We start from the raw sequence: 14,177 nt of genomic DNA, 5'->3' as shown, positions 1-14,177 counted from the left end.
TATATCCTGTCTTTTTTTTTTTTCCATTGGGTACCTGGAGCTTTTTTCTTTGGTGGGAGAGTCCAAATCAGTTCCTTTCCCCTCCTCTTTTTTTATTCCAGAAAGGCATCAAGGGTGTCAGCGTGCTTCTAGGTCTTGCTCTCAAACTTCTGAATAGCCAATTCAGAGTTTGGTCCCAATGCAACTGGAATTTTCAAGTCCATCAACTACTTTGCAGCAAAAGGCCTCTGTCTTTATGGAGGCCATGCTGAAATATTTGGCATGCATCGGTCTTCCTCTGGCACGCCTTCTGACCACAAGGACCTGCAGAAGTCTCCAATCGGGAATCCCAACGGCAGGTTGCTTTCAAAGCCATCGGGCCTCTTGAACCTGCTTTAGGTACCACACTGGCTTTGGTGCCATATTCGGTTATGGAACCATTACCTGTTGCAGGTCACTTCACATCAACGCTGGGGCTGATGCCTGAAGAGCTGTTTCTATAGTAGTCTACAAATCCGAGCCGGCTTAGACTTAACCTCGACTGAAGCTGCGTTCTGATCCCTCTAGACCACAGCCTGTAGCCAATCCTTCGGACTGTCATACCTTGCTTTTACCACACAGCAGAGCTTATACCCTGCATCAGCTCTTCCGATCAGATTCAGCCAATAATGAATACAAAGAAAGGACATATTCACCCCACAATATATTGAGGACAGTGGATATGTCGAATTACAGGATGCCAGTCTTCTTGACACTTCCCCCATACACTGGGCAAGTCTCTCCCACTAGGCCTGCTAGTGAGGGAAGGGCCTCTTTTTCTATGCTCATGAGACTGGCTGCAGGCATCCTTGATCTGCAGGTCCCAGCAATGGAGGTCAAATCTAACGTCCTGACGCAGGCTCTTCAGCCTCGCCAGACCCCTACTGAACCTCTTATTTCTTTTTCAACGAGACCTTAACATTGATTGCCTCTTAGGCACTCGGGCAAAACCATGCTCTGGGCGATACTGACTTGTTACTACAACATCCTACGCAAAAGAACCTTGTGGCCCAGGCATCCACCAGCAGAGTAAAAACTAATACTGGTCCTACGACGACTGTTGACAGTTTTCACTGGTTAATCTGGCTTTGTGCTCTGTCAGTGCCATCTGCTTCAGGTACGCTTCATGGGATGCAGGTAAAATCCTGTCGGCAGTCCAGAGACCGTTCTGCCTTTTCAGCCCAAATCGTACAGGAGAGCTGTAACGTGGCAACATTTATTAAACTCCGGCCTCGACACAGCTGACTGCTTGAGTTGGTCAGTGGCACAAGTGTGGTGCTTAGTCTCCATGCCTGGATGAGGTTTAAAGGTTTCTGTGGGTATAAACATGCAAGTTAATGGCTCTCACAATTTGTGTAACAAAGTGAACTTGGCCCATGTACACTTTGAGAGTTGTGCCACAGTGTGTGCCTTAGAGCGGTCTGCTCCTACCAGAAAATGTACTCAACAGTTTTACCTCTTTCGTGGTTACACTACGAGTTTCCAGTGCCTTGAAAGCTAGACAGTTCTGCCAGTCCAACTACCTGCTCTCCATTTCATAGACCAGGCTGCGGTACCCAAAGACAACGTTCACAGCATCAGGGATAATGTGCAGGTCAGTGCCCTGTACCTCCTATAACCGAAACCACAAAACCATTTTAATATGTTCTTTTTGACACACCCATCCTGTGCGAGGCAAGATCAGATATTTCTTCCAAGGTGGCAACACCTCAAGTTGGACACATGGATCTTCGAACTTGTCAAGCAGGGCTATGCCCTCCCATTTCTTTCAACTCCTCTACACCTGCCAACCCCATAAATGCAGCTATCAGTTCGAAAACGGTTCAGTTTTGCTGCTAGTAGTGCACGCCATTCTGGCCAAAGGAGCCATAGAAAGGTGGGAACTGGGTGTTACATGTGCTACTCCCTTGTGCCAAAGGACAGGCACTTTCTTCCTATTTCAGATCTCACCCCTCTTAAAGCTTTCCTGCAGAAGGACATTTTTAAGATGCTGACATTAGCCATTGTCTTATCTGCCCCGGATCTTAGAGACTGGATGGTAGCGTTGGAACTGCAGTATGTCTTTTTCATATTCCCGTCCTGCGTATTCATAGAGGTTACGTGCGGTTCATAATGTGCCGGGAGCATTTCCATTTTGCGTTGCTCTCCTTTGTCCTTGCCGCTGCCTGTCGCAGCACATCTTTGGAGGTCAGGTGTACTAGTCTTCTTGTACCTCGACGACTGGCTGTTGAAAGCAGGCCTGTCCCAAGCAGTCAGTGACTACCTCTTTATAACGACGAACCTCCTAACTCCGTTGGGCTTCACCACCAACATGCCACAGTCACACTTGACTACTTTACAGATTCTCCCATTAACCAGAGCTGTCCTGTGTATGGGGTGGTTTTGTGCCTCCCTCCCAGAGAGTCCAGGCCATTCGTATTTTGATCCTGATTTTTCAGCCTCCTTCCTAGGTCTCAGTGAGGATGACGTTGAGACTGCTGGGACTCTTGGCCTTCGCATCCTTCTAGTAGACCACTCCAGATGGCACAGGCAGGCTCTGCAGTGGGCTCTAAATTCCCGGTGGGTACAGCATCAGCAAAACCTATTGAATTACCTCTAGATTTCAGAGGAGACTGCCTAAGTTCTGTACTAATGGGTGCTAGACTGCGATTGGGCCAGTGATAGACCCCTCTCCTCACCCCATCCAGAGCTGATGGTGGTCATAGATGTGTCATTACTGGGCTTGGAAGGTCATCTAGACGAGGTGGAGATCAGAGAACTCTGGTCTCTGATGGCATTAGTTTGCTGGAGTTGCGAGTGATCTGCTTTGTGTTGAAGGCCTTTCTACAATCCATCAAGGGGAGGCTAGCACGGGTTCTCACAGACAACTCTACCCCTATGGGGTACTGCAGGAAGGAGCACGGGGGGGGTCTTGGGTCCTGTGCCAAGAGGCTCTGTGCCTCTGAAAGTGGCTGACTCGCCAGATCATTTCTCCGGTCGTGGAGCCCCATCTCTGATGGCATTAGTTTGCTGGAGTTGCGAGTGATCTGCTTGGCGTTGAAGGCCTTTCTACAATCCATCAAGGGGAGGCTAGCACAGGTTCTCACAGACAACTCTACCCCTGTGGGGTACTGCAGGAAGAAGCACGTAGGAGTATCTTGGGTCCTGTGCAATGAGTCTCTGCGCCTCTGAAAGTGGCTGACTCACCAGATCATTTCTCTGGTCGTGGAGCACCTACAAGGATCTCTAAATGCCAGAGTATACAGAAGCAGTCACCGGCACCTAGCAGCTAACAAATGGCAGTTAATCTAGAGGTGGTGCTGCATGCTTTCCCGCAGTGGGGAGAACATTTCTTTTCGCTGACAATGTGCACTATCTGCATTTTTGCGCGCTAGTGTTCCCTAGAAGGCTCTCTTTCTGAGAAGCATTCCGCATGTAGTAGAGCTCCAGACTTTTGTATGCCTTTCTGCCTCTAACCCTCTTTGTTTGAGTTCAGAATATCAAAGTCAACTGTGCCCATGTGTTCCTGGTGGCTATGGTCCTGGCCATGAGGGTGAGGTATCCAGAACCTGGTCATCAGCAACTGCCCTCCAATCAAGCTTCTCCTACTGGAGGATCTACTGTTGCACCAGCAGGGCAGGGTCTTCCACCCGGGCTGTCGCACTCTGCACCTGGTCCATAGAGATTGAACAGTGCCAGCTAGTCTTCTTCAATCTTACTCCCGATGTTATTGATGGGATTCTTGTAGCCAGGCATCCATCTACCAAATCAGTGTACACCATGCGCTGAGGCAAGTTTGTGGTTTGGTGCAGTACCCGTTGGATTGAATCACTAAAGGCTAAGTTGTCTGAAGTGTTGTTGTTGGCCCAACAAGGACGCTCATTGGGCGCTGTTAAAGGCTATTAGTCTGCTTTTTCTGAGGTTGCCAGATCAGTCTTTTTTTGTTTGAATCCCATGTTGTGATTAGATTTCTTAAAGGATGACAATGTGTTTCCACATAAGCCATCTGTGATGCCACAGCAGGAGTTTAATTTAGTTTTCTCTTTTCGAATGTGTCCCCCATTTGAGCTACAACGAAGCTGTTCGCTACCTCTCTTGATCCTGAAAACGCTTTTCTGGTCCCAATCACATCTGCTTGTGGTACAAGTGAGCTGTTGGTCCTCTTGGTTCAGCCACCTTAAACAACGTTTTTCCCAGAGCAACAAAGAGCTAGACAGTGTATTAAAGAATCATCTCTAGGTGGATAGTCCTCAGCGTAGACATCTGCTGTGCACTAGCTAAGAAGCAACCACTTGACGGGTTGAGGGCTCATTCCACTCGAACCAATGCATTAACATGCAAATTGCCTGCCCTGGATATCTGTCAGGCTGCTACATGGGCTTCAGTGCACACATTCACAGAGCATTATTGCCTTGACAGTTGAGTCTGTCCTAATAGGCATTTTGCCTGTTCAGCCCTGCAGGGCTTTTTGGGTTTAGCCGCTCCACAGGCCATCCACTAGAGGATGGTACTGCTTTGGCATCTACTCACAAGGCAAGGAATCTGCTGTTAGAAGTATCCATCAGAAAAACGTTACCTTCTGTAACACTACTTCTGTTGGCTACTCTTATCTAACAGCAGATTCCTCCCCCACTTCCTCATTCTGTGGAATGGACTCTCACCCATCTAAAAAGGTCACATCCTAAAGATCTGCACACTAGTTGGGCCAGTTTTGTGCTGGGCTCTGTTTCTGAGGTTGTGGACAAGCTTTAAAAAGTAACTGACGCCAGCACACCTGAGTGACGCTTGTATGCGGCCCTGTCCATTAATTCTGGAGTGGAATGACATTGTTGAAGAGCTGCATGATGCTACTTACCAATGTGCAGGAGTACTACTTTTGTGTTTCTAAGGTAAAGAATATTCATGAGGTGAGGCCGCTGCAGTTAGAGTTTTCAACTGAAAGAGTTACCATATGTAAGTAACTTGTTCATTACCATGTCCCTTCAGTGTCGAGGCCCAAATAGCTATTTTCACTATGGCAGGCCTATCTGTCCTACATAGAAAACCAGAGTGCAGATTAAAGTACTAATACTGATAACTCTGGCAAGAGTGCACCCAGATTAATAATCAAACCACTGTTTTTATTAGTTATTAAAAATCCATTCCATGGTGAAGTCTGATTTTTAATAAATATTAAGGAAATGTAACTGTTAAAGCATTTCATTTTTCCTACCTACAGTTTTTGGAAGCTAATTATTATTAACCCTCCCCTGCAACTCCCAGCCTGCATCTCAGGAAGAAGTATGAATTTCCTCCCAGGAGCACACAATAGACTGATGTGAATGGGCAGAGATGACTCCTCTGAGCTCAATAGACTATGCAGGCTGTGGACTTTGGGCATTCTTTTCACATTTGGCCTTCTTTTCACATTTGGCACTCTTAAAAGGGAGAGAACAGGATGCTAAGATAATTCTTGTATAGCCACTATTTGGTTGCTGAAAGACCCTGAATTTGTCCTACCGGACTTCTGTGTCAGTGTTTATTGTGGGTACAGTGCATGCTTCAAACTGGATTTTAATGTTCGATATGGAAGGACAAAAGTGATTACCATATTGCACTTCCCTACACACCCATAACCCTCAGAGCCCAAGTTTAGTGTCGCTGAAGAATTTTGCCATCTTAAAAATGCCTTGACACATGGCATTTTCAGCCTGTTTGCAGTAAGGCAAACAGGTACTACTGAGAAAGTGGGTAGGGTTGCACCTTGGAACTTTCAGCCGTTAGTTATGGTGTGCCTAGGTGTCTTCCCCCACTTACTAGCTGGTGCTAGGCTTAAATGTGGAAACCCAAGCCACCTGGACAAAACACTTAGTTTCTGGACTTGCAGGAGAACAGAAATGGACTGGACCTGCTGTCTTTAACCTGAGAAGAGTCCTAAAGAACTGGACCTACCAAGGACAAAGAAATGATCTCCAAAGTTCGATTAGCTGCCCTCCTGTGTGGCCACACAGACATAGCAGCCTATAGTATGTACCCAGCTGGCCAGTGGTAAATGGCCCTAGACTGGGTCCTGCTGTTCTCTGCCTGACACCAAGTGAGTCGCTAAGTGCCACCTCTGAAGACTTTAGAAGTGTACGCCTGTGTTTGTCTGGAAACTGTTGAAATATTTTCTTCCAGACTCGTGATATTTAAAAGGTGCATCAAACTTTTTCACTTCCAGACTTTCACCAGGACCACTCGGTGTAACTAACCCAGACTCCATCGTGGTCATCATGAGATAGCGCCTAGGTCCCGGTCTACTGCAACCATAGACTTTCATTAGCATTTGCCCTTTTTTGGCACTATTTAAACTTTAAAATTTTAAAATTGAAATATCCAGTTACCCTTACTGAGTTTGTTTTGTTTTGGTGTCATTTTGTTTATTACATTTTATGCTATTTCAGGATTCTTATTGCTTGGTGTTTTGATTTTACTACTGTTTTGGTAATGCATAAATACTTTACACGTTAGCGTAAGTTGAGCCTGCCTGCTCTATTCCACAGTTGTCGGGGGCTTGAGCTCAGTTTAATTTAGTTACTTAAAGGGTTCACCCTGATTACAGTTGTGATTATTTGTTTGGGTGGGCAACTAATCCAATGTCTTACATTCAGGAATACCTAAAACTGTCACACATTAAATTGGGCCACTTGGGAGCACTACATTGAAAACATGGAAAAAGCAGCAAAGCCATAGAACTAACTATTTTTATATCTGAAAGTATTGATTGGTATGTGTCTGTGTGAACGCAAGAAGAGAAAATTGTTGTGCAACTAATCACCCTTTCATCCACCTATGCACCCAGTCCATCAGTCCTCAATTTAAACATTTCTTGATTCACCTGCTAGGCATACAAAATTGTCAACCAATACACTTTCATAATAAATAAGCCAGACCTATTTATTCTGGGTGGAGATGAGACGCTGAACTGCGTGCGATAGTACATGACATGTCTTACAAAAGACTATGTTTCTCAGACACTCATCACAATTCTGACTACGTCAGTATTAAATGACCATTGAGTTTAAGTGGATGAAAAAAACATAGGGCCAGATGTATGACCATTTCATTTTGCGAGTCTATAATTGTGATTTTTTTTTTGCGACTCGCAAAACGGCATTTACTTATGTGTCTTGGACACATTTAGCGATTCCCAATGGAATTTCAAATGACCTGCCTCAACAATATTAATGAGGCAGGTCGCTATTGTGATCCATACAGAATTGGCAAGAACACAGGGATGGTGGCCTGCTGGGGACAGCACACAACCATTGCTGTTTACTTTTTAAATAAAGCAACTTTTTTTTATTTATTTCAAAGCAGCCCTTTTACTCTAAAGGAAACTGGATACGCTTGAAAGAAAAAAAGTTTAAAATTTTCTTTTCATTTTGTAAGAGCAGGCAGTGGTCCTGCTCTTAAAAAAGAAACTTGCTAACTCTATTTTGCCAGTGGGTGATAGGGTACCAGCTCGCAAAATAGGGTTTGTACATACTACAACCCTTTTTAGCGGTTACAAATGGCCTGATTTTCCGTTTGCTGCCACTAAAAACAGATGTATATCTGGCCCATCGAGTTCATACCCAACATACTGTCTCATTTCATGAAGGTTAGGCTCAAAGCTACATAATTTCACTAAAGGTTTCTATAAAACTCAACTTTGTGATCGATCTCAATGTAATATAAACCTGAAAGAGTTGTATGGGGAAACATTATATAATTACATACATGTATATTTTGGCTTTTCCTACTGCATTGTACAGGCTCTATAGCAGAATTCTTTTGAGACTATTTATTTCAAACAATATAGAGACAACATTTACTAGAGAACCTACTTGGTGCAACAGTTCTTATAATAAGTATTTGTAGACCCAAACTATTTTCGATTAATATACGGCTTGAATGTACATAGATGGACCTCCATTTTGCAAAATTAATAGATAAAGCCTTTGTGAAGTAGTTGCCCTTGCGTAGAATGAAGACACTTGCAGTCTGCTGATATAGAACCGTCTTGTCTGTGGAACCAGAAAAGCCTTCAAGCAGAATTCGTTAAAAAAAAATTGAAAGATCTCCATCTGTGACTTGGTAATTTTAGAAACATATAGAATGTAGTGGGTTTTATTTTTGCTTTTAAATGTGTGACTAAAGGGAGATCGTGATCTGAGAACTCGTTTCGGTTAAAATAGCCTTGGAAATATATAGGATTAAATTTCCCAGTTACCTATTATTAGTATGGCCAGACTTCACTACCTTGCATGTGGACACTTATGAATTAAGAGCTGCTTGAGGTGTCGCATTAGGGAGGCTGTAGACCGGTGGCCATCTTGATGGCTTCTATTTTATGTTTTCTTCCCGACTGCTCTCCCTGGGTTGCTGCTGTTGCTGCTGCAGATGTGTGTTACAGGTGGATCCCACCACCCGAATTAACGGAAGCCACAGCAGTGACTCTGGGTGCTAATGCTTTGTGTGTCTTTGTTTACTAGGAGACGCCTTCGTGAGCAAGAATGACGAACAGGAAGCACCAAGGCCTCTGTCGACGTTTACAGTCGGAAATGTTGTTCCTTCTGCAAAGAGAACTTTAAAAACTGTGAAATCCCAGCCATTCATGCGTGTGGCAAAGAAGTAATGCAAACGGACCCTTGTTGTTTCGCCTCTTGAGAGTGTGGGACCGGCCACACTCGTGGTGACGGCACGTTTCAGTGTCCACCGATGAGGGGGGGGGGGGGGGGGGGTTAAACCCACAGTGGTTTTTTACGGCTCCCTGCTGCGCTTTTGTACAACTAAAATTGCACATTATACTGCCGAAGACTACTACATTGTCTTATATACGATAAACCAAGTCAACTGGTATGGTCGTTTACAGGCCTCCTTTTTGGAAAGTAAACCATGAAGTCCTGCTTTGGCGATGATGACCTTGGTATAAGCTGCACTCCACCTACCTGCTGCTGTCACACAATATAGAATCGGAATGTTGGTTTGAATAACAGTTTTCAGCAGAGACCAATACTCCCATGTTTCTTTCTCTTCATATCTCGCTTTTTTATTATCAGCAGTGAGGACTAAACCTAGATTAGGGATAGGAGTGTGAAGCGGTCCACAGCATCTCTGGCCTTCGCCCTTCTCTGCTGGGCTTTCCAAATATATACATATACCTTTTTTGTCTACATCCTGGTAACGCTCTTGAATGACTTTATTGTATGTAAAAAAAAAAAGTATGTGTTAATACACATATTGTATTCTGTATACAAGCATTACTTTTCGAGCAGTCACCCAGTCAGTTCTGCTGCTGGGGATACTCTTAGCAGGCAGATGGACTCCAGTGACATGTTTCACTCACTTGGCCGTCCAAGCCGTAATCTGGTGATTGAGCCTTCTTGCCCGCTGCGCTGCGCTGCCGCTTAGGCAGTGATTCCCCTGCCGGCGCCATGGCATAGCGCTGCTCCGGCTGCTGCACCTCCATCGAGCGGTTGAGTGGGAGGGGAGGGAAGAAAAGAGAACTGAAATGTGCGCAGCGACGGGTGTGCTTTTTTGGGGGGGTGGGGGTCAAACAACCTTCAGTTTCTGAATAGAAGTTGTCTCTATTAGAGAGAGCTATTTATTTTCGTGTGTGTGTTTCTTTTGTTTGTGTTTTTTATACTAATTTGCACTAGCTTTGAAGACGGTACTTGCTTTGCACTGTTCTAAATGGCGTAGCTCCTTTTGAGGTACTGCTGCTCTGTACTTCTACTTGAAGAACTTTGAAGTCGTCACTCAGAGTCATGCCCAAGAGCGAATGGCTGAAGTGCTTTCATACCCACAACCACAGAGCATCAACTTTCTCACATGCTAAGAGGACAATGCGATGCATTTTTCTCATCACCTAGCCGTGACAGAGTGTGGGTAGCCGCTTCCAGTTCATACCTTTGGATACTACCCGAACAGGCCTGGTTCCTCCATGGTCAGCCACCACATTGAGAGGCATCTGAGCAGCCTAAGGCATTTGTTCCCTCTCACTAAGCATGCGGCTGTCTTTGGGAACTGAACCTGATCCTAGCATTTGTGATCTCTAAACCATTTATCTAATGGAAGACTTCTTTTGTGATGTCCATGATATCGAACAGGTGGATCTGTCAGATTCAATCTTGATGCACCTCAGAGTCTTTGGTTAATTCCATTGGTGCAACAGTGTTCCCTAGTTTCATTACAAGATTTGGCCTAGAAGTTTTCCTCAACCTTCTCACCTAAGCCCAATCTGCCCAGTGTTGCTTTGTCCCTCCTTCCTTTCTCTTTCTATATTTGTGTGCGATCTACCCTCCAGTTGAGTATGGGATTCATGATGTAGGAGTCTGATGAAGTTGCCGCTCTGGTCACTCTGATGCTTTAAGTCCCTATGCTTTTTACCACCAAGGCCTTCCCACCAGATGCTAGGCAATCACTTTGATGCATATTTATTGTCCCATATCTCTAAGAAAGAGACTGCAAAATCAAGCTGGAATGGTAGCATGACACGCACATGTATGGTATCAGTATGCAAATATTTTTCATTAGAAGAGAAGCATTTGCTGGCCCAACTACTATGTGGCAAGGTACTCAAGTTTATAATGGGAAAGAGCCTACATATTAAGAGTTATGTTGTCACCATGAAGATACGTTTGTCCTTTTATTGCATATGCAAAGCTCTTCTGCAGCAACTCTGTCACTTTGCCCTCTCTTAATGTATAAGGACAGTATGATAAAAACCAGTCCCTTCTTCGTGGAGAAAGTAACATAAGATATATTTAAAGCTCTTGAACATTCAAAGACTTCTGGCACTTCAGGATCTGAAAAAGGACACCGCGTCACTGCTGGTTCTTGAAGCTGTCAAAATAGACAGGTTTTGATGGACTTTTGAATTGCCATAAAGAGATTTTATGAATGTCTAGTGATAAAGGGCTGTTAATTAAAAGAAAAGGAGAGTAGTTGTTTGCACACTGAGAGGCGAAAGCAAAATCTTATATTTGCATGCTTTTTTAGGAGTATTCTTAGTTGCACTCTCATCCACTGTCCGCAGACGTACAGACTGACAAACAACACCTTTAGGAGAAATATGTTTACCGCATGTGTGACTCTTCATTTTTTTTTCTTCTCAAGGAAATCATTTTTACGGGGAAAATGCCTCCAATGCACCCCTGAAAAAATGGTGGTGATTGTTGATCTTTTTTTGCCTATATGCTAACTTAAACCAGCAGAAGTCATTCTACATTTAAGAGTGATTAATACAGTGGGAATTATTGTAAAAAGGGATCAATGTCAGACTTTGTGACTGTTCCTCGTGCTCCATGTACCCACCCCTCCTGTTTCCTTGCAAACCTAGTTTTCTTCCAACTTTCTTAAATCTGTGGATGCGGAATATCCTGCTTTCTAGTGGGTTTATCACATCTATAAATTTCATCTGTGAAGTAAAAGTCCACAGATCTGATCCCGCGAAACAGGACCTGTCACTTAGGTCACAGATGACACTTTTTATGCACCTGCGTGAAGACCTTTTGCAATCCATGGATTCTTTTTTTTTTTTTTTTTTTGCACCAATGTTATTTTACTCCAAATGTTTACTAGTATGAAGGGTCGTTTGCAGGCCAGGCCAGGATTACGTGACCACAGGTATGCGCGTAAACCCATGGATCTTTCTTTCAAGTTGGTGACACAACTTGAAGTGATTGGGCTAGTTCACTTCACTGAATTGGCCTGCTTGTTTTATTTGGTTTGTTCACAGAGTGGGTTCCTAGTTGTGAAGTAGTTTTTGATATTGTACATATGCACATAATCCAGTTGTGAGCACTTGTATTTTCAGTATTATGTTAAATTATTGGGAAATAGTGCTTGTATTACACCACTGTGGAGGCAGAATACCGCTAATAATTTATACATCGTTTACATAGGTTTATAAACATTATGAAAAACAAATGGAATTATTTTATATGATAATTTATTTTAGTAGAGTTGTTGAGAAATTAAGTATTGTTTCTTAGCAATTTTGCTAGACTTGCATGCTATCCTATATCAGAATAAGTTTAAAATAATGAATGAAGCCACTGCCAGAGCTTACATAAGATAAATGTAGTAAAACAATTTAACAACTTAATAATTCTGGAAGGATTTTTGCAGATATATAGCTACAGTTGTTTTATTTTAAGTGTTCCTGCTGCACTTTTAATAGAACTTCTGTTTTATTAACCCATTGTGGATTTTGTTTACACATGCTAATCCTGTATTAGGCATTAAATACAAATTCTGCTAATGTGCTCAGCGCCTTTACGCCAGACGCATCATAGAGCTATCTTGAGTATGATTTTGTTTGTGTGTGTGTACAGTTATTATCCTTTGCATTATGAACAGCTAGGGAAGCATTAGGTCATGCATTACCCACCACCTTTTGCACCTTCTTGCTTTTCCTCCTCATTGTTTTTCTTCAGGTGAAGCACTATGCTTCTCTGTTTTGTCTGAACAGTCTGAGTTCAAATGTTCTGATTAAAATGTCTTTCTTCCGTTCTAGCGTCTCATTGCTTGCTAAAATCTTTCTAGATAACCCTGATCTGTTGTACATGCCTCAGAATTTAATCTACTCGCAACATCATGAATATGAATGTGCCATGCATTGTTTGTGCATTTAATACTGTATCACTTTCTACATCATCCTATCCAAGGAATGCTTTAGTGGACATCTTTGCGGCATGTGTCTCAACAGGTTGGCTCGTGTTTATCGAAATGAAGCTATAGTTCTGTAGATCTTTCGTTGCCTTCACTTGGAATATGAGGAAACAGTTCTTCGGCGTAATTTAGCAAGAGCAAAGATGAGGCGCCACCTCAGCGCCCATATATACTAACCAGGACTTGGCACATTCCTGAAACACTGAGGGTCCGAATGTATAGCTTCACGTACATGGTAGGGACCCCTGTCTTACTCAGAAAAAGTGGCATGAATTGTAACCTGCTTCTTGCCTCTTTAGAATACAATGTAAGTATCGCATTCAACTGCTTCTGTTTCTTTGTTAAGTTGGTTGTCCATTACCACTGCGCCTCCAAAAGACCTCCTTTCAGTCCCCAATGGCCCGTCTCTGCCCAGTCTCTGTCCAGTGATGGATGGAAAGAGTGGAGAAGGGATGTGGGGTAGGTAAGGATGCTGGTACATGTATAGATTCTGCCTCTTTCTTTAACTTACACTCCTTTAATGTACTCACATGATGGATAAGTGCAAATATTTATTATGCTATCAAATAGGTCCATATTTTCCAGCTACGTTTTACAGTAGACATTCATGTGAGGACTTCGCTGTACACCTTTCATCTTAACGCTAAAGATTCTGAATATAAGCATAGACCTAGGTTCTTTGTTTGATATGTCTTCATGCCGTCATATTTCTGTTTCATAAAGAAGATAGTATATTTTTAAATTGTAAATATTTGACATAATTGAAAATAAAGTATTCAATTGTTGTCTTTTTCACTCAATCTGTTCTTTTGCAAAAAGCCAAGTACATATTATAATAGTTCCATTTAGAGGTTTTTCTGAGATTAACAAAATCTAACTAAAGTTAATTTGCTGGTGAAACTAGGGTGAATAATTTAAAACAAACCATGGTATTAGATCAGTTGGTTCAAGTTGACTTAACGTGCAGCAGGTTGCATCCTCGGTCTATTTTTTCTTTTATTAATATATTTTCTATGTTTGATTTTCAAGTAACAAGCTATGCTTGTAGCAAACGCACGAGTTGAGTCAGTGGTGTCCGTTATTAATTGGAAGGATTGAAGCGTCAAATGAGAAGATAGAAGTATAGTTTTAAAAACGCATTTCAAGGTGAGAGGTATAAGCGGGTACAGTAGCTACAGAGGATTACCATAATTTCTTTCAAGTAATGGATTAAAACAGATTTCTTGTCTGCAGGCATCAGTTGAGTTCTGTTTCTTTATCTGTGTGGCTTTGGAGTTCAACGATGTCTCCTCTCTCTTCTCACTGCTAGAAGAGTTCAGAGACAGACTAGTGGTGTCCACACACTCTCCATGGTTGTTAGCAAGAATAGTTATTGATCAGTTTCCTTTAATTTCTGTGTGTCTGGCATACTGAACTTTATCATTGAGAGAAGGAAAGCGTTTCCGTTAATCTAGCATCGATTCTCTCAAGTTCGATTGATATAAGGCAAACGATTAGATTGT

General features: G+C 42.9%; 1 protein-coding gene across 1 annotated transcript in view; it reads left to right on the top strand.

The window, feature by feature from the left end:
• The window catches only part of LOC146859903 (kinesin-like protein KIF18A), a 391,179-nt gene extending 382,322 nt beyond the window's left edge, over positions 1-8,857 (top strand). The window contains exon 18 of the mRNA XM_085643641.1: positions 8,493-8,857. Coding sequence (XP_085499767.1) covers positions 8,493-8,635 — 143 coding nt within the window. The 3' untranslated portion in view covers positions 8,636-8,857. The remainder of the gene's footprint in view (positions 1-8,492) is intronic.
• The last annotated feature ends 5,320 nt before the right edge of the window (positions 8,858-14,177 follow it).

Source organism: Triturus cristatus, chromosome 3_1 (assembly GCF_964204655.1).
Source record: "Triturus cristatus chromosome 3_1, aTriCri1.1, whole genome shotgun sequence".
In the NCBI taxonomy this organism is placed as follows: Eukaryota; Metazoa; Chordata; class Amphibia; order Caudata; family Salamandridae; genus Triturus; species Triturus cristatus.
This window is presented reverse-complemented; position numbering and strand designations above follow the sequence as displayed.